This window comes from Phyllobates terribilis, unplaced genomic scaffold (assembly GCF_046119375.1).
Source record: "Phyllobates terribilis strain yellow unplaced genomic scaffold, ASM4611937v1 Scaffold_11__3_contigs__length_659146591, whole genome shotgun sequence".
Lineage (NCBI taxonomy): Eukaryota > Metazoa > Chordata > Amphibia > Anura > Dendrobatidae > Phyllobates > Phyllobates terribilis.
In genome coordinates this window covers 144472878-144492739 of record NW_027362771.1, presented here as the reverse complement: position 1 = coordinate 144492739, position 19862 = coordinate 144472878, and the positions used below count along the sequence as shown (strand labels likewise).

At 40.6% G+C, this 19862-nt stretch overlaps 1 protein-coding gene across 5 annotated transcripts in view; it reads left to right on the top strand.

Annotated features, from left to right (window-relative positions):
- Positions 1 to 19862, top strand: part of ATP2B1 (ATPase plasma membrane Ca2+ transporting 1) — a 179190-nt gene that overhangs the window by 107018 nt on the left and 52310 nt on the right. For all 5 annotated transcript variants that reach the window (XM_073651644.1, XM_073651643.1, XM_073651646.1 and 2 more), the window contains exons 3-8: positions 6415 to 6612; positions 8175 to 8429; positions 8505 to 8630; positions 12686 to 12817; positions 18139 to 18177; positions 18281 to 18436. In XM_073651644.1, the coding sequence (XP_073507745.1) occupies positions 6415 to 6612; positions 8175 to 8429; positions 8505 to 8630; positions 12686 to 12817; positions 18139 to 18177; positions 18281 to 18436 (906 nt within the window). The remainder of the gene's footprint in view (positions 1 to 6414; positions 6613 to 8174; positions 8430 to 8504; positions 8631 to 12685; positions 12818 to 18138; positions 18178 to 18280; positions 18437 to 19862) is intronic.

The following is a 19862-nucleotide window of genomic DNA, read 5'->3' as shown; positions in this document are numbered from 1 at the left end:
ATTCACCTGTCCGGCGGCTTCTCTCTGAATGCCGGCATCGCTTGAGGACCTGCGGTGACGTCAGTCATGTGACCGCAGGCCCTTCACCGCTCTGTCTCGCGAGATGCCGGCATCCAGCAGCCAGACAGGAAGCAGCGCTGCAGCCACGCCGGGGCCTTGGGGGTGAGTATAGCTTTATTTGTTTTCATTTTTACGGTTCACACTGTATAAATCCATGCTGTTTGCATGGATTTATACAGTCTGACCTAGTTGTCAAGCACTTTCCAAGTGATGCTATCGCCTGGAAAGCGCTTGTCAATCTGCATGCAGAAACGCATGTGAATCCGCATGTATTCTGCAGGAAAAACGCATGCACAATCTGCATGCATTTTTTTCTGCCAAGGAGATGCAGAAATGCTGCAGAAATTTTCTGCTTCATTTCTGCATCGTGGGCACATAGCCTTATACCGATTCAGACTCCACCAAAATGGACACGGACTCCGACTCCACAGCCCTGGTGGGTACTATGTCCCATTTGCAAAGCCGTAAGCTGCCTAAACCGCCCCTATGTTACCTAATTTAAGTAATTATACCCCCTCAAGACCAGAGGTGGCTGGTTTCTCAGGCTTGCCAAACAGCTTGCAACCAATGCACTGAAGCTGGCCTGTCACTGGATTCAGCTAGGCTGTGTGTCCCTGTGCCCATCCGATAATCCTAGAGGCACGCTTTCTACTAGCTGCATTAGAGAGCTCACAGTGCTCAACCAATACTACTGGCACAAACTGACGATCAGGAAGGACTGTGGGAACTGTGTACTGCTGAAAATTGAAAGTGAGAAAACCTATTTTAAAGAAATCGGGCTAACACAGTATCTATCTGCCCTATGACCCAAAAGCAAGGAGCTTCCTTCCAGTATTTGTGCCCTTGCCTTATAAACCCATGACATCATGATGACATCCCAGACTTCCAACTAAAATATGGAGTAAAAAAATTAAGCTAAAAAAATGTTTACCGTACATCCTCCTAACCTGCAGTACTATCAATAGTGTTGTCTCCTAGGTCATGGATGCATGTTACTAATGCATGCATACATACAGTGGGGAAAAAAAGTATTTAGTCAGCCACCAATTGTGCAAGTTCTCCCACTTAGAAAGATGAGAGAGGCCTGTAATTGACATCATGGGAAGACCTCAACTATGAGAGACAAAATGTGAAAACAAATCCTGAAAATCACATTGTCTGATTTTGAAAGAGAATGCCAAGAGTGTGCAAAGCAGTCATCAAAGCAAAAGGTGGCTACTTTGAAGAACCTAGAATATAAGACATATTTTCAGTTGTTTCACACTTTTTTGTTAAGTATATGATTGCACATGTGTTAATTCATAGTTTTGATGCCTTCAGTGTGAATGTACAATTTTCATAGTCATGAAAATACAGAAAAATCTTTAAATGAGAAGGTGTGTCCAAACTTTTGGTCTGTACTGTATGTATATGAAAAAAAGAAACAAAAGTAAACATTTGGTATCGCCGCGTCCGGAACGACCTGACCTATAAAACTGTCCCACTATTTAATCCTTTTAGTGAACACTGTAAAAGAAAATAAACAAAGCAAAAAAGGATGCTTTATCATCATACGAACATAAAATAGAATAACACACTATCAAAAAGACAAATAATGTTACCGCTGAAAATGTCATCTTGTTCCGCAAAAAACAAGCCACCATACAGCTCCATCAGTTGAAAAATACGAACGTTATAGCTCCCAGAATAAAGCAATGCAAAAAAAATCTTTTTTTCTATAAAATAGTTGTGTAAAAGCACCAAAACATAAAAAAATTAATATATTTATGGTGGTATCGCTGTAATCATACTGACCCGAAGAATAAAGCTGCCTTATCAATTTTACCACACGCGGAACGGCATTAAAAAAACAATTCCTGAATTGTTGGGTTTTGTTTTTTTCTGCCTCCCAAAAATCTCAATAGAAAGTGATCAAAAAACATCACCTGATCGAAAATGGTACCAATAAATACGTCAACATGTCCCGCAAAAAAAATTAGCCCTTACATGACTGTCAGCCAAAATATGGAAAAATTATAGCTCACAAAATATGGCGAATCAAAAACTAGTTTTTTCAAAAACAAACCCCCATTTTTTAGTGTGTGACAGCAGTGTGTGATAGCAGCCAAACATAAAACCCCCCTATAAATCCGATCTCTCTGTAATCACACTGACCCAAAGAATAAAATAATCACTTGTACCTCACGAGGAACAGCGTACAAAATAAATGAAACCAAATCTTCTGATGCTGATCTGTTCATTTTGCCTTCCAAAGATCGCAGTAAGGCTCGGCTCACATTTATCCTGCGCTCTGCGCTGAGCACTTACACCTTGGTTTCCGTGTAAATCTCTGAAATACGTTATTCAGGCGGAGCCCCCGGCGGACGATTTCCTGTAATGAGGCAGACAGATAAAGGCACCGTGAATGCCATCTGGCCTGTGGTCTCACTGTGGTCTCACTGTGTCTATCTTTTTACTAGGTGTGCATAAAAGTGCCGTCAGCCACAGTTTTGTGAACCTCTGGGGGAAAAAAAAGGACACTGTGAAACAGAGGCCAGACTGAGTCCAGAGTAACCCTGCTGCCTCATTATAGTGGATGGATGCCTCGGGGGTTTTATCTGAATTACATCACTTGGAGATTTAAATGGAATCCCTGTTATCAGTGCTCAGCGGTAGAGCACAGGATAAATGGGAACATTTTACATAACATTTTGGATCACAATAAAATCTTTGGCTCAATCCACAAAAAAAAGCAAGTCCCCACTCGGGTCCGTCATCTGTTAATGGAAATATAGAGGGCTTCCACATTACTAGTAGTGCACAGGCTCTGGAAAAGCTAAATGGCCCTTGCCTCCCAAAAGAAATTCAGCAAATTCTGTGCTCCCAAATACAAATGCCCACCTCCCTTTTGAGCCTCAGTGTACCTAAACCGCAGTTAGCATCCACATGTTTGACATTTCTGTAACCATGAGAGCCCACCTAATTTAAAGTTCTTGAATGTGGTTTTGAGCACCTTGAAGGGTGCAGTTTTTAGAATGGTATCACTTTTGGGTATCTTCTGTCATAAAGGCCCATCAAAGTCACTTCAAATGTGATGTGGTACGTGAAACCATTTTTTTTTTTATTAATTTTGTTGGAAAAATCAAAAATCGCTGGTCAACTTTTAACCCTTAACTTAACAAAAAAAAAAATTTTGGTTCCAAAGTTGTGCAGATGTAAAGTAGACACGTGGGAAATGTTAATTTATTAACTATTTTGTGTGACATAACTCTCTGATTTAAGGGCATGAAAATTCAAAGTTAGAAAATTGCAAAATCTTTGCCAAACTTCTGATTTTTTTTCACAAACAGCCGCAAGTTATATCAAATAAATTTTCACTATCATGAAGTTGTCACGAAAAAAACAGTCTCAGAATCAGGGGAATCCATTGAAGCGTTCTGGAGTTCTCATAAAGTTACAGTGGTCAGAATTGTAAAAATTGGCCTGGTCATTAACGTTTCAACAGCCTTCGGGGGTAAAGGGGTTAACTCTAAAGATGAAACATCATACTGAATCTCCGTACATTGCTCACATAGACAGGATGTTCAAAATGTTAGGTTAATGTAAACTCTAGATGGGCAGGGTATGAAAGAGTATTCTCATTGCTTACATTTATGGTGTATCCACCAGTGAGACCGGCCTATATCGTCAGAAAAAGGCCGCGCGCACACCGCTGCTAGTGGAGAGTGTCATAATCACTAAAATATTTTTATGAGGTTGCTACATTTCGCCTGTTAATAAAATGGACTCCATGGAACCACAGACCCCCATAAGTCAACATGGCCCTTTTTCCTTCCATTTTCATTCATTTGTAATGGAGCTCTGTTCACATTTGCTTTTCAGAAACCAAATTTAACACTCAAAATGTTGGTAGCTCTTGCTACCCAATCCTACTCTACTAATGTACTTGCTTTGCTGTGTAGATATTTATTTCAGTGAGAAGAGGGAAAGACTGCTGACACTCAACCCTCGGCCTGAGCATCTGCCATTGTAAAAGATTTAGGAGGCCACTCATTATACACGCAAAATATACATTTATTGGTGGATCCCACCAAAATTTGGTTTGGATGACTTTTTTATATGTATAGACTTTAGTATTGAAGTGTAATGCTGTTTTCAATCCCATTGTAGAAAGGTCATGATTGGAGATCTCCAGGCGAGAATTCATGGGGTGTGGGGATACTTCATGAAATAAAAGAAAGGGCAGGGTCCATGGCTCTCAAAAAATATCAACTTTTTCCATGTTCAAGTTTGAAAGTTTGCATTGGCCATAATTACACATTTGCTAAACTACCCAGATGCTTCACTAATTGAATAGTATTAATTTTTAAAAATAATTCTGAGGAGCCTGCGGTTGATTCATGCTGCACTAACCATGAGCAGCGTGAATCGGAGTCTAGCTGCACAATTGTTGCCAGACATGTTTTTCCCTGAAACACTTCGGTGTTTCAGAGCAAGCAGTTTAAAGGGCTCTTCTCCATATAATTGACAGGCGTCTCCCTATGTACACAAGTGGTAAAGACATGTTAGAGCAATGCAGGGAGAAGCTGCAAATGGTTTTCTCTGAAGCGCTGAAGTGCTTCAAAGAAGAACATGCCTGTCTGCCCATCAGGCAGCCGGGTTCTCCTCCTTTCTGCCTTCGGTTTGGGCTGCATGAATTGATTGACAGCTTCCCTTTAAATCTTAAAATTCTATCCGCTTTATTTTTTTAAGAACTAATAATGTGTCTGTTCTGAAAGAATTGAGAAATTATGAGTCTTTGCGGAATCAAGATGCATTGTTTCCATGCTTTGAAGGGGCTTCACATAAAATATTAATTTTGCATAAGTTGCTATCTGTGAAACCTTAAAGACCACTTCTCTGACTCTACATCAGTGTTCACCCTACTTTGGGTGATTGTCCTCAAGCGCTTTCACAAACTGACTTGCAAATGGCACCAGGTGACTTGTGTTTGTCATCAAGCTATACAATGGTCTGTATTTTGTATATAGGGTGCAGGCTGTAGACCACTTATAGCCTCCCGCCTGGCTGGCACAGGTAGTGATTGATTTGTAACTAATATATACTTACATAAGTAACTATGCATTCCTACTCAGATGACCACTTCCAACTTGAGCAACAATTTTTAATATGGTAATAGTTTTCTGTTTATGGGAAAAATGGATGTCTTGACTTTTTTCTTTAAATTTGTTTTTTTTCTGAAATAAAGAAATAGCCATTAATTTCTGTTGAATTACTTGCCGTCAGACGTGATTGTTGTAGGCAAGTACTGCTGCGTGTGATGGATGGCACGTCATTGGTACAGATGTGGCAGGGACTATGGGACCAATTGGGTCTTTAACGGGTAGCTATTGGTTATTACTTTATTTAATTACATTCTCTACTTTTGGCAAAGTAACATTTGTTCTAGAGGTAAGAATCGTCATCGACCATTTTAGCTCCTGCTTGTGGACCTAAAGTATTTTTGGGGCATATTCATAGTTTGTGACTTTTCTGGACTCCTCAGTCTGAAATATGTGGAGCTCAGTGCCTATTTTCACACACAGGTCAAAATGCACATCAAAACTCTCACGGGCTTGGTGTGAATTTTCTATGCGACATTCATAGTGCAGTTTCTCTGTAGTAAATTCGGCCGATGTAAACATTGATTTCTTTTCGAGAATGAAGCTACTATTTTACCTCTCCTGCCAATAATCCAACTTTTCTGAGCGTTGTAAAAAGATTTTTTAGTTTTCATACCCTACAGAGAAGAGCATAAATGTTCATGGTTAAAGGGCTTGTACAGGATTATTAATTTTTAGGCCCATAGTAAAAAAAAAAAAAAAAAAAAACTAAAATCTATAACAGACAGGTAGGTGCTAATAGAGGCAACTACTTGTTTGTTCTACGCAGTGTCGGCTCAAAGTGTTAATCAACCACTCCTGCTGGTCATTCAGCTGCTGTGTCGATGGGGCATGAATGACAGCTGACTCCCCACAGTTTGGCAGTGGGGAGGCGGCTGTCAATCAGTTTGATGTCTGTAGTCACACCCTCTTGACAGGGTAGAGTGGAAGAGAAGTTGCTGCTCTGTCGACGTGGCGTCAGTGGAAGCTGCTGAACCGTTGGCCAGAGCAATCTGTGACAGCAGAGATATGTGCTGAGCGCAACATGCCTGTTCTTAGGCCTCTAATAAAATAAATTGCAAAGTCCTGGATAATCCATTTAATTCTGTGACTCCCATTGCTTAGTAATTTTCACTGTACCTCATCTGAGATTTTTGTTACCATACTTGGATCAATTTACTCCAAGATTTGCTTCTGATCGAATTCTTTTTTTTCTTTTTTTCTTTTTATACAGGTTTGAATGGAAATCTGGCAGACCTTGAAAGGAGGCAAGAAGTATTTGGAAAGAATCTTATACCTCCTAAAAAGCCAAAAACATTTCTTCAGTTAGTATGGGAAGCACTACAGGATGTAACATTAATTATATTAGAAATAGCAGCCATAATATCTCTAGGCCTTTCTTTTTACCGCCCCCCTGGTGGAGATAATGAATGTGAGTATTAATGAAGAAAGGTATCAGTGGGAACTGGATTGTGCTTGATACATCTGTAAGGATGTTGTTATACTGCTCTCAGTGGTACTTCTGGTTCAGTAGATAAATCTACTAGCATTAGCCCTGGAAAAAGAAAAGGTTGGTTTCTTTATTTTAGTTGACACATTTTTCTTTGAGTTTTAATCTATTTATGCAACCTGTATGCATTTTGGTATCTGTACACATTGCTCAATGTGGAGCATAAAATGAAGGCATTGAGCAAAAACAATAGTAAAGAAAAATATATATTTTCAGACCAGGTTTTGATATTAGAAAATAAAGAAAGCATGCTTCTTAATTAGAACTTGCCTGGTGGTATACGTAAGTGGAGGTGTCAATACCACAAATTATTGTATTCTAAGGTAGAGTAGCGAAGAAATGGATACCAGCTCCTTTTAGTGTTATGTATTATACACACACAGCTCTGCAGTGCACACTTGCAACACTTCTGCACGTAAATGCACACACAGCTTTGTTGCTTGCATAAACGCTCACACAGCACTGCTATGTTGACACACACCCTTAAAAAAGGTTCTCCAGATTTAGAGACCATTTTTAGTTACTCTCTTTAACTTAAATGCATATATATATTTTAGAATAAAAATAATTTTTACTAATGGGTTTCATTAAAAATTTTGCACTTTGGTTTTTACAGACTCTTCCCTGCACATTTTACTATAATGTGGGCAATGGTCAAGAGTCATTTGAGAGGAGCTCAGAAAAAGATTCAATTACAAACTCCCCATCTGACTGTCATAGTGGACTGACTGATGGATTTTCAGTTAAAGGGGTTGTCCAGTGCTCTGACAACCCCTTCTCGATTTCTATGTTTTTCTCCAATAAAATAACATCTATACTCCCCTTAAGTGCTGTCTTTGTTCCAATAGTGTCTGCACTGGCTCTCCTGGGGCTTGTGTGACATGCCATGTGAGCCCTGCAGCCAGTCAGCGCTCGCTTTGCTATCCCCTCCTTTGGATAAATCGGAAAAACTGAGGAAGTGAGAGCAGTAGCTCTTCTCTCACCTCCTACGGATGTCTCCACCGAGTAGTGGACGACCCATCTAATTCATCCTAAATCCAGCAATACCAATACAGAATGGAGACAATAGAAGGAAAATGGTGCAAAACCTTTAATGAAACCCAATTGCAAATTTGATTTTTAGTCCCAAATGCATGCATTTAAGCAGAAGAGAGGGGTGGCTGGCTGCATGTGTACATTTCCACTACTTTACCATAAATAGGAAGCACTCGCATAGGTGTTATACATACTGTAATAGAGCGTGTCAGAGCTAGTGCCAAAATATGGATTACTGCCAATGTTAAAACTAGCGGGTCTTGCAACTAAAGATGGATTTTTATTCACTTCGGCACACTGATGGGCACAAATTTTCTAAAAACTGAGCACCATGTTAAAACACTGGCTTGTACTCAAACGTTTTACTGCATGGTTGTGAATAGCTGAGCCCAGGTATTGAGCATGAGATTACTGTATACATTTTGTTTTGAACCCCTTTTCCTTTCCAGTGTGTGGCGCAGCCAGTGGTGCTGTGGAGGAGGAGGAAGGTGAAGCCGGTTGGATTGAAGGAGGTGCTATCCTTGTGTCAGTTGTATGTGTGGTATTGGTAACTGCTTTCAATGACTGGAGTAAAGAAAAGCAGTTCCGTGGACTGCAAAGCCGGATTGAACAAGAGCAGAAATTTACAGTTGTACGTGGAGGTCAAGTCATCCAAATTCCAGTAGCCGATATAGTTGTTGGAGACATTGCACAAATTAAATATGGTAAGAAAGCGTGTACCGCACTGACTCATGATGTGGACTTCCTGGGACCTACTCCATTTCTGTTCTGTGTTATAGGTGATCTTTTGCCTGCGGATGGAGTTCTTATTCAGGGGAATGATCTCAAGATTGATGAGAGTTCATTAACTGGAGAATCTGATCATGTTAAGAAAACGCTGGAGAAAGACCCCCTGCTGCTTTCTGGTAGGTTATTCTTTCTCAAGGTTTCTGATTTAATAGTAATCGTGCAGTCTTGGGGTATGTGCACACGTTAAGTATTTGCAGACAATTCTGCACTAAAATCGTTTTCTTAACAGAAAAATGCTGCATAAATAAATGCACGTTTTTGATGTGTTTTTTTTTCCGAATCATTAGAATCGGTGAAATAAGCTGAAAGAATTGATATGCTGCAGATATGAAACAGTTTTAAATCTGCAGAGAAAAAAACAAGCAACATTTGCATAAGATTTCAGAAATCATTCACTTTGCTTGGACAGTAAAATGCTGCGTTTTTCATCAGAAAAATGCGGCAAAAACTCAACATGTGAACATACCCCTAAAAGACCAGCAGCATGCTAACTTGTCATCTGTCGTTTAACCCCTTTACGACCTATGACATATAGGTCCGTCTCCGACAGCGGCATTTAACTTGGAAGCGCGTCATAAGCCATGCCCATCGGTGCGACTGTCACATGATCGCGGGGCTCCGATGGTTGACAACCCATGGTCTGTAGGAGACCCCTGTGGTTGTGATAGCTGATCTGCTATGAGCGCCTCCCAGCGGTCGGCGCATATAGCAGAGGAGCATTTTTGTAACACCTAGCAGGGCTAATCAAAACATCAGAATTACGTTTTTTTTGTCGCTGCAATATTGCAATAAAATGCAATAACGGGCAATTAAAACATCTTATCCACCCCAAAATGGGATCAATAAAAACGTCAGCTTGGCGTGCCCAAAAAAAAAAAAGCCCTCAGCCAGCCTCAGATCCCTAAAAATGGAGACGCTACGGGTCTCTGAAAATTGCATCTTTTTTATTCATTTATTTATTTTTTTATTTTTTTTTACTAACTTTGGATTTTTTTCACCACTTAAAAAAGAACCTATACATGTTTGGTATCTACGAACTCATAATAACCTGGAGAATCATAATGACAGCTTTAACATTTACTGAACATGGTAAAAAAAATAAAAAATATTGTGGATTTGCATTTTTTTTTGCAATTTCACGTACTTGGATTTTTTTTTTTCCATTTTCCAGTACACAATATGGTAAAACCAATGGTGTCATTCAAAAGTACAACTTGTCCCACAGAAAACGAGCCCTCGCATTTCCATATTGATGGAAAAATAAAGTTATAGCTCTGGGAAGAAGAGTAGCAAAAGATGAAAACGTTAAAACCCAAGGTGATGAAGGGGTTAATCTATTTACACAGGCCGACCTGGCATCACATGTACACTGAACAATCTTTAATGTTTGTTCAGAACGCATAGTCAGCTGTTGTTCTCAGGAGAGCAGGTCCTGTTTACCCGCTGCAGCCTACACTGTCCTCGCTGCTAAAGAAAATGAATATTCACTGCTCCCAACGCCCAATGGGCGTGGGGAGCACTGAATATTCATGCTCCTTAATAGCGGCACACAGCGGAGTGCAGCGCGGCTCCTGCTGTTGCCGGAATCGTGTGTGCCCATTGTTAAAGGGCATGAATATTCAACCTCTCTCCACGCCAATGGGAGTGGAGAGGGGTGAATATTCATGCCCTTTAATGAGCGGGCACACGCGACAGCCGGCAGCAGCAGGAGCCGCAGGCTTCGCTGTGTGCCGGCTATGAAGGAGAGTGAAGTCACTACTCCCCGCGCACACACTCCCGACGTGGGGAGTAGTGACTACCGGCAGCTGATCTCTCCTTGTGAGCCGCGCATGGTAGTGATGTCATGCGCGGCTCACATGGAGAGATCAGTGCAGGCAGACTGGACGCAGCGCTGGAGGAGAGAAGAAAGGCGAGTAGGAGTGTTAATTTTTTTTGTATGTGCAGCTTGATGGGGATTAGGGGGACCATGCATACCAGGACAGGGATGGGGGGTGCCATGCATACCAGGACAGGGATTAGGGGTGCCATGCATAACAGGATAAAGATGAGGGGGCCATGCATACCAGAGCAGGGATTAGGGGTGCCATGCATACCAGGACAGGGATTAGGGGGGCCATGCATACCAGGACAGGGATTAGGGGGGCCATGCATACCAGGACAGGGATTAGGGGGGCCATGCATACCAGGACAGGGATTAGGGGAGCCATGCATACCAGGACAGGGATGAGGGGAGCCATGCATACCAGGACAGGGATGAGGGGTGCCATGCATACCCAGGATATTGATGAGGGGTGCCATGCATACCCAGGATATTGATGAGGGGTGCCATGCATACCCAGGATAGGGATGAGGGGTGCCATGCATACCCAGGATAGGGATGAGGGGTGCCATGCATACCAGGATTGGGGATGAGGGGTGCCATGCATACCAGGATTGGGGATGAGGGGTGCCATGCATACCAGGATTGGGGATGAGGGGTGCCATGCATACCAGGATTGGGGATGAGGGGTGCCAGGCATACCAGGATGGGGACCACGTATTAAAGGAAGGGGGGACATATATACCAGGATGGGGGATATTGTCAGAATTGGAGGACATTACCCCTATACCAGTGTCAGCAGAAGACCCCCCTCCCCCTTAAAAGTGCATCATGACCACATTTTTTGCTTAAATTTTTTTATTTTCCTCCTCTAAAACCTAGGTGCGTCTTATGGTCCGGTGCGTCTTATAGTCCGAAAAATACGGTACTTTGCTGAGTATTTATTTTTTTTAAAAAACTCCACCATACGGTTCCAGAGATATGGTCCTTTTTATTTACTGCTAACTTTTATTCTCGTGTGGCTCTTAGGATTCTCTGGAGGCATGTCTTTATAGGTGCTCTGCATTATTACACTACACTGTGAGCTACACCCCCTTATAAAAGTTAGCACTAAATAACAAGGCCCAAATCTATGAAACCGTATGGTGGATTAAAGTAGAAACAAAAAGCAAAGGAATTCTCAGGGTAGAAGTAGGAATATAATGACAAAAACTAGCCACTTTTTACTTCATGACAGGTCCTCTTTAACCGCTATTCTCTGGCTAAAAATACATGATCTTTGTCCCATAGTTAACTGCAGAAATAGCATGGACTGTCACTGCATAGGAAAAACCTATCTTTAAAATTACAGTACTTTTTCAAGATTAGTAGAATTACCTTTTATTTTAGTATTGATATACTTTAATCAGTACAGGATCAGGCCATTTTACTCCATTCTGACCACGTACATTTTTGGGTTTTACTGTACACGTTTTTTTTCTTTTGGATATTCAAATACTTTTTTTTTTTTTATATATATATATATATATATATATATATATATATATATATATATATATATATATATATATATATATATATATATATATATATACATATATATACATATACATACATGGGGCTAAATTTTGTCAGTTTCGGATGTCGTTATTTTTTATTACTTTTGAATACTGGTCCCAGTTAAAGGGGAAATTCAGCTTCTTGCCTGAATAGCTGAGCTAACAAGGTCTTGTAGTACTCGGCAGCACCTGCTCCTTCTGTATACCCAGTGATCACATGGCTGCTGGGTTCGGAGGAGGAAGCACTGCTAGTGCTTCCTAAGTAGTATACATAGTGCTTGTTTAAGGTTGTGTACACAGCAGTTATGATTTATTATCATGTTTGTCTTCCTATCTGCCTTGTCTGTGGGGAGTTTGGTTTTGTCAAGCTGCTGGATTTCGTGCAATCAGTTTACTTAGTTTACTCTGCATTGATGTTTTAAAACATCAGTGCAAGGTAAAGTGTGGATCGCTCAGTTGTTAAAAGGCTATGGGCGGTCCAAACGTAGTTTAAAAATGATCTAATCAATGAAGTCCTGGTTTCGGTGTCCATTGACTATGAAGGGGTAAGTGGCACAGTGATGTGTGCTGTTAGACCAGCTCTTTGCTCTGTCATCTAAACTAAGCAGGTCCATGGTGCATAATTTGCATTTTCTGCACAGATGGGATGAAGAGTGGATTGCTATAGACTACTTTTCACTGCCTATAAGCATGTCCACTGCAACCATTATCAGATTGTAATGTTTGACTCAGGTTATGGTAACTATAAGGTTTGAAATTTAATTTTCTTTTCAATTTTTTTCTCTTTCTAAAGGTACACATGTTATGGAAGGATCTGGAAAAATGGTTGTCACTGCAATTGGAGTGAATTCTCAGACTGGAATTATATTCACTTTACTTGGAGCTGGAGAGAATGAAGAAGAGAAAGAAAAGAAGGAAAAGAAAAGTATGCGTTACAAAATCTATAAAATTGATTGAACTCATTTTCTATGTAGGGATGGCTGTCTTGTGAAATGAGTTCTCGACATTCAATATTAAGAGAGTGGATATTTTTTAACAAATAATGACGAATTTGCCTATCACAAATCCAGGTCATGTTGAATACTCAAAGGCGAGTACAGTGCCATGAAGAACTTATGGAGCCTTTTTGTTTTACAAATTCTTTTGCTCTCGCACCTAGATTTCCATTGCTGCCATCTTGTAGTATTCTTTTATATATCTTGAAAGAATGAAACTTTCACATTGGTGCAAATACAATCTTTACAAAATTTCACTAGTACCAGCCCTTTTATTTGTTTATTTTTTCAGTTGCCCTTGCAGAGCTGTGATACTAGTTAGCAGATAGATGTTACAGTAGTGAGTTTAGTTGTGAATTTCACATTGAATGGTCACTGCCGTTTCAATGAACTTAAAGGTTATTAGCATTATGAAGGTGCCTAGTCATAGTACTGAAAATATGGAACCCAGGAGTAAATGAACTTTATTTCTCCCGGGAGCCACCAGCTTTCAGTCATGCAGGCGTGCACGGAGCAATTACAGTCACAGCACTCTGAGCAGTATCTGTAAGCACGACCCAGCACTGACTGATAGCCGACTCTATAGTGTCATTGTAGAGCCAGCTGTCAGTATGTGCCGCGCTTATAGCCATAGCTCTGGGTGCTGTGAGCTAGACTCTTATTTGCTTTGGGCATGCCTGCATGACTCCAAGCTGGCGGTTCTCAGGAGAAATAAATATTGAGGCTTGATTTGATAGTTCACAATCCATCCTTGGAGCTTGATATCACACTCTTGATGAGCTATCAATTAAGCTAAAGAGGCTGGTGCTGGGCGTAGAAACAGCCTTGGGAAGTGCCGGTTTGGAAAATGTTCTGAGCACTTAACACTCCATTTGCATATAAATTAAAATAATTTTTTAGGAATGCAGCAACAGATAGAAGATATAAAGGTGTAGATGGATTCTGACAAATTCCCTTTTATAAAGGGTTTTCAGTTTTATCATTCCAAGACCAGACCCTTTACCAGGCACTTTTTTTTTTTTTTAATCGAACATGCAGTTGAAAGGGGCTGTACTGTAAACTATTTTTTTTCCCATTTGGGAATTGAAATCATTTTTCCTCATGATACTTGGGATCTAATTTTTATTATTTTCATGCTTTCTATTATTCTTTCCTTTATAAAGTAAAAAAAAGTGTCTAGTTATTCACATTTTCCTTTTTTTTTGTCCCCACAGGACTGCTAAAATACACTTTTTAAATTTTATTTTCATAGATCACACTTTTTTTTTTTTCAATGGGGACTGGGCTATGGGGGCTACTAACAGCAATTTAGATTGGCCTTGTCTTTTTCTTTTCTTTTTGTCCTGCTTTATATTTTTGTTTCACACACTATTCCCCCATCCTCATCAGGTCATGATTTAAATTTTTTTTAAATTTTTTTTTTTTAAACCTGATTTCCCATGTAACTGAGCTGGTATACGACACCCAGTTACAGTGGAAATTTTGCATCCTGGCTGCATTTCAGAGCTGATTGGGTCTGCTGGGTTCCAGTAGCTCCTGTGGTCTCCACATCAAATGATCACTGGCTTCCCTACCATCACATGATCACTGGTGAAGCTGTGTCTTCACTTCCTATAGTGTATATATATTGTGCTTGTTCAGCGCTGTGTATAGAGCCATCAGGAAGGCAGAGACCATAATAAGCAATCTTCTCTTCCTCAAAGGGGAGTCCGGCTGTGTTTATCAGCTGGCTCCCACAGCTGCATGATGTTGTGCAGTAATGTTGTAGAATGTGGGCTGCCTGGACGAGAATAATCAAATCATGAGTAGTGTAATTGGCTATTACTAGTGGGTAATGTTTGAAAATAATTATTACTTAATTGTTGAAGCCCCTGACATTAAAGTCTGCTTTTCTGCTGCTCCGCAAAGGACTGCAGCGGTCATGTTCTGTTTAAAACTCACGACCGCTGCAGTCAATCTCTGTTCTTAGCGATATCAAGATAGACCACACAGGACTGCTGAGGCAAGTGGTTAAATCCAGTAGTCACATGTTGTAGACACTGTAGGGTTATCGGGTAGCAACGGAGAGGTGATGGGGCTTCTATAAGTGAGTAATGCTTATTTTGATATTTTCTTGCATCTGCTACCCAGTCCTTATTCTAAGTTTTTTTCATGTGCCCTGAGATTCTGACAGTTTAGAGTAGTTCATACTTATTAGGATTTCTTTATAGGGTATTGAGTCAGCCATTTGCTGATGGGGGTTGTAGTTTTTCGCAGTTACAAAATCACAGTGCAGGGCATGGTAGTACTTCAGTCTTCCTGGGATTCTCAGTATGGCATGGAGATAAGATGTGTGCACAGCACATACACCACTTTGTAGTGACTTTCATGGAGTAGATATACGTTATGTTCCCAAGAGGTTGTTAGCAAATACCTGGCTACAAGCTCCGCTGTAGTCTCATCTGCATGGGAGCAATTTACCTTGAAAGGTTCTCATGTCGGCAGCACGGAGGAACGCTGACATTCAATTGTAAGGCATACAGTGTGTCCTTTTGACAGTGCAATGTTGCCATGGTAACAAGTGACTTAAAATCGAGAGCATCAGATGACAGATGCTTGCTTGGCAGCAGATTCTCAAGTTCTTGTGTTATCAGACTAAAGTCTTTCTGTTACAAAATCCTGTATCAATAGGCTTAATGATGCAGCCAACGTAACAATGTGCACTGAATGCTGGAAATGTAACAGCCGCTGATCTGTACTTGTATGGATTTCCTGCTGGGGACTTCAGTCCTCCAGTCATTGCCTGCTGTCTGCCTGCTCACTGTAAACAGCATTTCCTCCCATGACCTGCTTGTGCCATGGAGGACAGGACATTCTGTGGCTTTAAGTGGAATCCCCGGCAGGGTTTTCCCTGGTGTAGGGGAATGCATACTGCTACACGGGATAGGCCTCGGCTGTAATACGCCTAGTAGGCTGCATCTAATAATAGCTGCTATGTCAGATGCTGTTACATCTACATTCAGTGTGTCTTACCGAAGGCTGGCTATATCATGACATCACTGAAGACTGACAGGGCGCTCAAAACACACATCAGGGATTATTCCTGCTACCCTAGTGCTCAGAAGAATTGTGGATATATTTGCAAAGTCTTGTAACCTTACATAACCTCACGCTGTAGTTATTGTAATTATGCCACTGGACTATTGATATAAACCTAATGTAATTCACATGCAATGTGATGAGACCCACTCCTCTGCAAAGTCAGGTGTCATGGGAAATGTGCAGTTTATTGGAGGTAAGATGGAATCAGATTGGCAGACAACCCAGAAATGTCACATCAAATATAACAGGTATACAAAAGAGTCTCTATATATATAATATATTTTTTTTAATATTTGCCTGTTCTCCACTATACAAGGGAAAATTAAAACCACTCTTTTTACCTTGACATTGTGGATTCTGTCAGATCATATCTGCTGTACTACCGTATTTCATCTGGCTAAAATGTAAGGAACAAAAACCTGATATACAATTGAAGCCTGATATATCCAGTAAGATCTGGCATCTCCATTACAGGTTGTGTAACTAGTCAATGTAAGACGCTTAAAGGGGTTTCCCCACCAACAAAGTTCATTTTAATTAATGGATCTTGGAATAATAATAAGTTCCACAATTGGATGTGTTAAAATAAAATGATCCTATGCTGAGATAATCTTATAAATGTGCCCCTGCTATGTACTGTCTGATCATAATACATCTCCTGGGCAGGGGGGGGAAGCGAAAGAGTATACAGACAGGACAGTATGAGATTGCAGCTGATTTTATTTGTAAGGTCATTTGTGATCCCTTGCTCGGTCTATATACATTTCTACTTTTTTTAAACACATTCAATTGTGGAAATTATTCCAAGATCTATTAATTAAAATTAACTTTGTGTGTGGGACAACCCCTTTAAGGCCTTCCTTATACACATTAGACTAATTTTTCCAAATCTGCTTATGTCAACATTCTAATGTGTAAAGGCCCAGTCACACTTAGCGACGCTGCAACGATCCCGACAACGATACGACCTGTCAGGGATCGTTGCTGCGTCGCTATGTGGTCGCTGGTGAGCTGTCAAACAGGCAGGCTCACCAGCGATCAGGGGAGCAGCGACATCATGGAAAGAATCTTTCCACGATGTCCTGCTCCTGGTTACCAGCCTGCTGCTAAAGCAGGAGCAGGCTGGTAACCATGGTAAACATCGGGTTACTAGGGGCACACGCGCACCTAGTAACCCGTTGTTTATCATGGTTACCACTCTGCTACAGTGAGCTGGAGGTTACCGCTCACTTTAGCAGGCTCTTAACCATGATAAACAACGGGTTACTAGGTGCGCGTGTGCCCCTAGTAACCCGATGTTTACCATGGTTACCAGCCTGATTGCTGCTCCCGCTAGTCACACACAGTGATGTGTGCTGACCAGCGGGAGGGCAATGACCAAAAAAAGGTCCAGGACATTCTGCAGCGATCAGCGACCTCACAGCAGGGGTCTGATCGCTGCAAAGTGTCACACATAGCGACATCGCTGGTGAGGTCGCTGTTGCGTCACCAAAACCGTGACTCCGCAGCGATCTCGCTAGCGATCTCGCTATGTGAGACGGGGGCTTAAGGGGAGCCTCTAACAGATCATTGTCAGGGGAGATAAAGATCGGCATGTCTGATTTCAGACAATGGATCCTTTTTTTCAAGAAAGTAAACTCTTCCAGAGAAGTTTGGCTGTGGTTCTCTCATAAAGAGTACAGGAATGCCTGGCAGAGTGAGCGCTCTGGTGTATGAGCGCGTCAGGAAAAATACATGCTGGAATAAAATGATCTGTCGAACAATTGTTTGGTCAACAGCTTTCTGAATTGAATTGGGGAGGCTTTAGGCTTGTGAACAGTCAAAATACAGTGGCCCTCTGTAACCTACGAAGCAAGAGAACTGTCAAATAGAAACATTTTACAGAACAGTGATGGGCTCGCATCAGAGCTGACATTATATATTCTCCATATATCTGCAGAGCTTTCCTTTACCTTCTGCAGAAATCGTTGCCCAGTCCTGGCATGCAAGCACCCTGGCCAAGCTGTGGTGGATTGTTGGTTCTTGTATAGCAGAGGGGTGTATATTAACGCATAAATATTATAAGACTCTGCATCTTGGATGGTCAAGAATCTGTGTGTGTTTGCCGCTGTAGATGGTGTCCAATTGTAAACCATGAAAGCTTTTTAATATGGATTTCAATATTTTACAGGTAAAAAGCAAGATGGCACTATTGAAAATCGTAACAAAGGTAATTCTTCAGTCAATTCTTTATGTTCATTCAACAATATTCAAAATATTCGTTCGTGTGTGCGTCTTAATCTTTTTTTCATGGTTAAAATTGTATTTTTTAGCAAAGGCTCAAGATGGTGCAGCAATGGAAATGCAGCCCCTTAAGAGTGAAGATGGTGCTGATGGAGAAGACAAAAAGAAATCAAATTTGCCAAAGAAAGAAAAATCTGTGCTGCAAGGAAAACTTACGAAGTTGGCTGTTCAGATTGGCAAAGCAGGTATTTCAAACTTTCCTTCTTTACTGCACCTGGTGATCAATAATTTTCTCCTATGGATAGTGGTGGATAAAATAAGTTCAAACCCTTTAATGCTGCACCACACCACCTCTCCCCTCATCATACACAAGCACACCTGGCTTTGGCATGTATGCATGTGTATCAGAGGGGAGTGTGCCATTTTCTACTGAGAGAACACAAGATTGGGTATGTTCAAATCCGCACCTCCTGTACTGATCTTGCCAAAATTGCCATTTCTGATGACCCTTACCTGATTTGTATGGTGGGTCTGATAATAAATACCTTATGTCTGCGACCAGTTTAAATGTATATACAAAGCAATGCAAGTTCTGACAATTTGGTTTTCAATTTCTTAACTCCTTAATGACCTATGATGTACATTTTCGTCATTCGTTACCAGACACCGGTGGTGTTACATAGCCCAAATCTGCCTGTGACTACAGTAACCGAATCTTTCTCCTATTGCTGTAGTTTAACCACTTTGGTGCTATTGTCAATCTGTGATAACGGCATTTAAATAACATCTGTGTCAGTGATCGAACATGTACTAGGGGCTAATTCAGATGTCCATGAGTCACGTACGTGCTACATCTGTGTTTTTGACTGATATAAAACTTACCCATTATAGTTTATGGGGCTGTTGACATCTGTGTTTGTTTGCAGAACGAGTGGTCTTATAATAACATAAAAAAAAAAATCACAGCGACCTATCTGGTTTTGATTGGGGTCACGAATCAAAATCACCTATATTGGTCTATGGGTCAGTAAAAATCACGGCCTGCACACGGATGCCATCATTGTACAGTCTGTGTACTTTTCAGGATTAACATTTGTAATCAACCTTTTTTGTTCGAGGGGCAAAATTTGTCAGTTTGAACTAATCCATGGACCGAAATAAAACATCCTAAACGTCACAACATAAATGACTAATATGTGCGAATACTATTTTTGAAATTCCCACCTATCAAGAGGATAGAGGTCTTATTCTCTTCTATTTACATGTCATGTATAGGAAAAACTTTGAGATGTATTAATTTTTTTCATCCGTAAAAATCACTGATGAAACGTAAAGGTAAAAACTTGTCACACTAACCAAAGCACTGATGAAATTATAGACGTCTGAATGTAAAGTGTAAAAAAATAAAATTGTAAAAAAGTAAATATAAAAATTGGAATCCACTCCCCCACTTTTACCACATTATGCATAAAGAAAAAAAAAAACACATTTGGAATTGTCGCCCCAAAAAGTATGATGTATCAAAATATAAAATTATTGAAGCCATACATTAAACTCTGAAAAGAAAAAAAGAATCGAAATGCCAGATTTCCTATTTTTCATTAGCTGTAATCCTCAACAAAATATAATAAAAACATGTATATTCCCCAAAGTGTGGTGCCAATAAAAAGT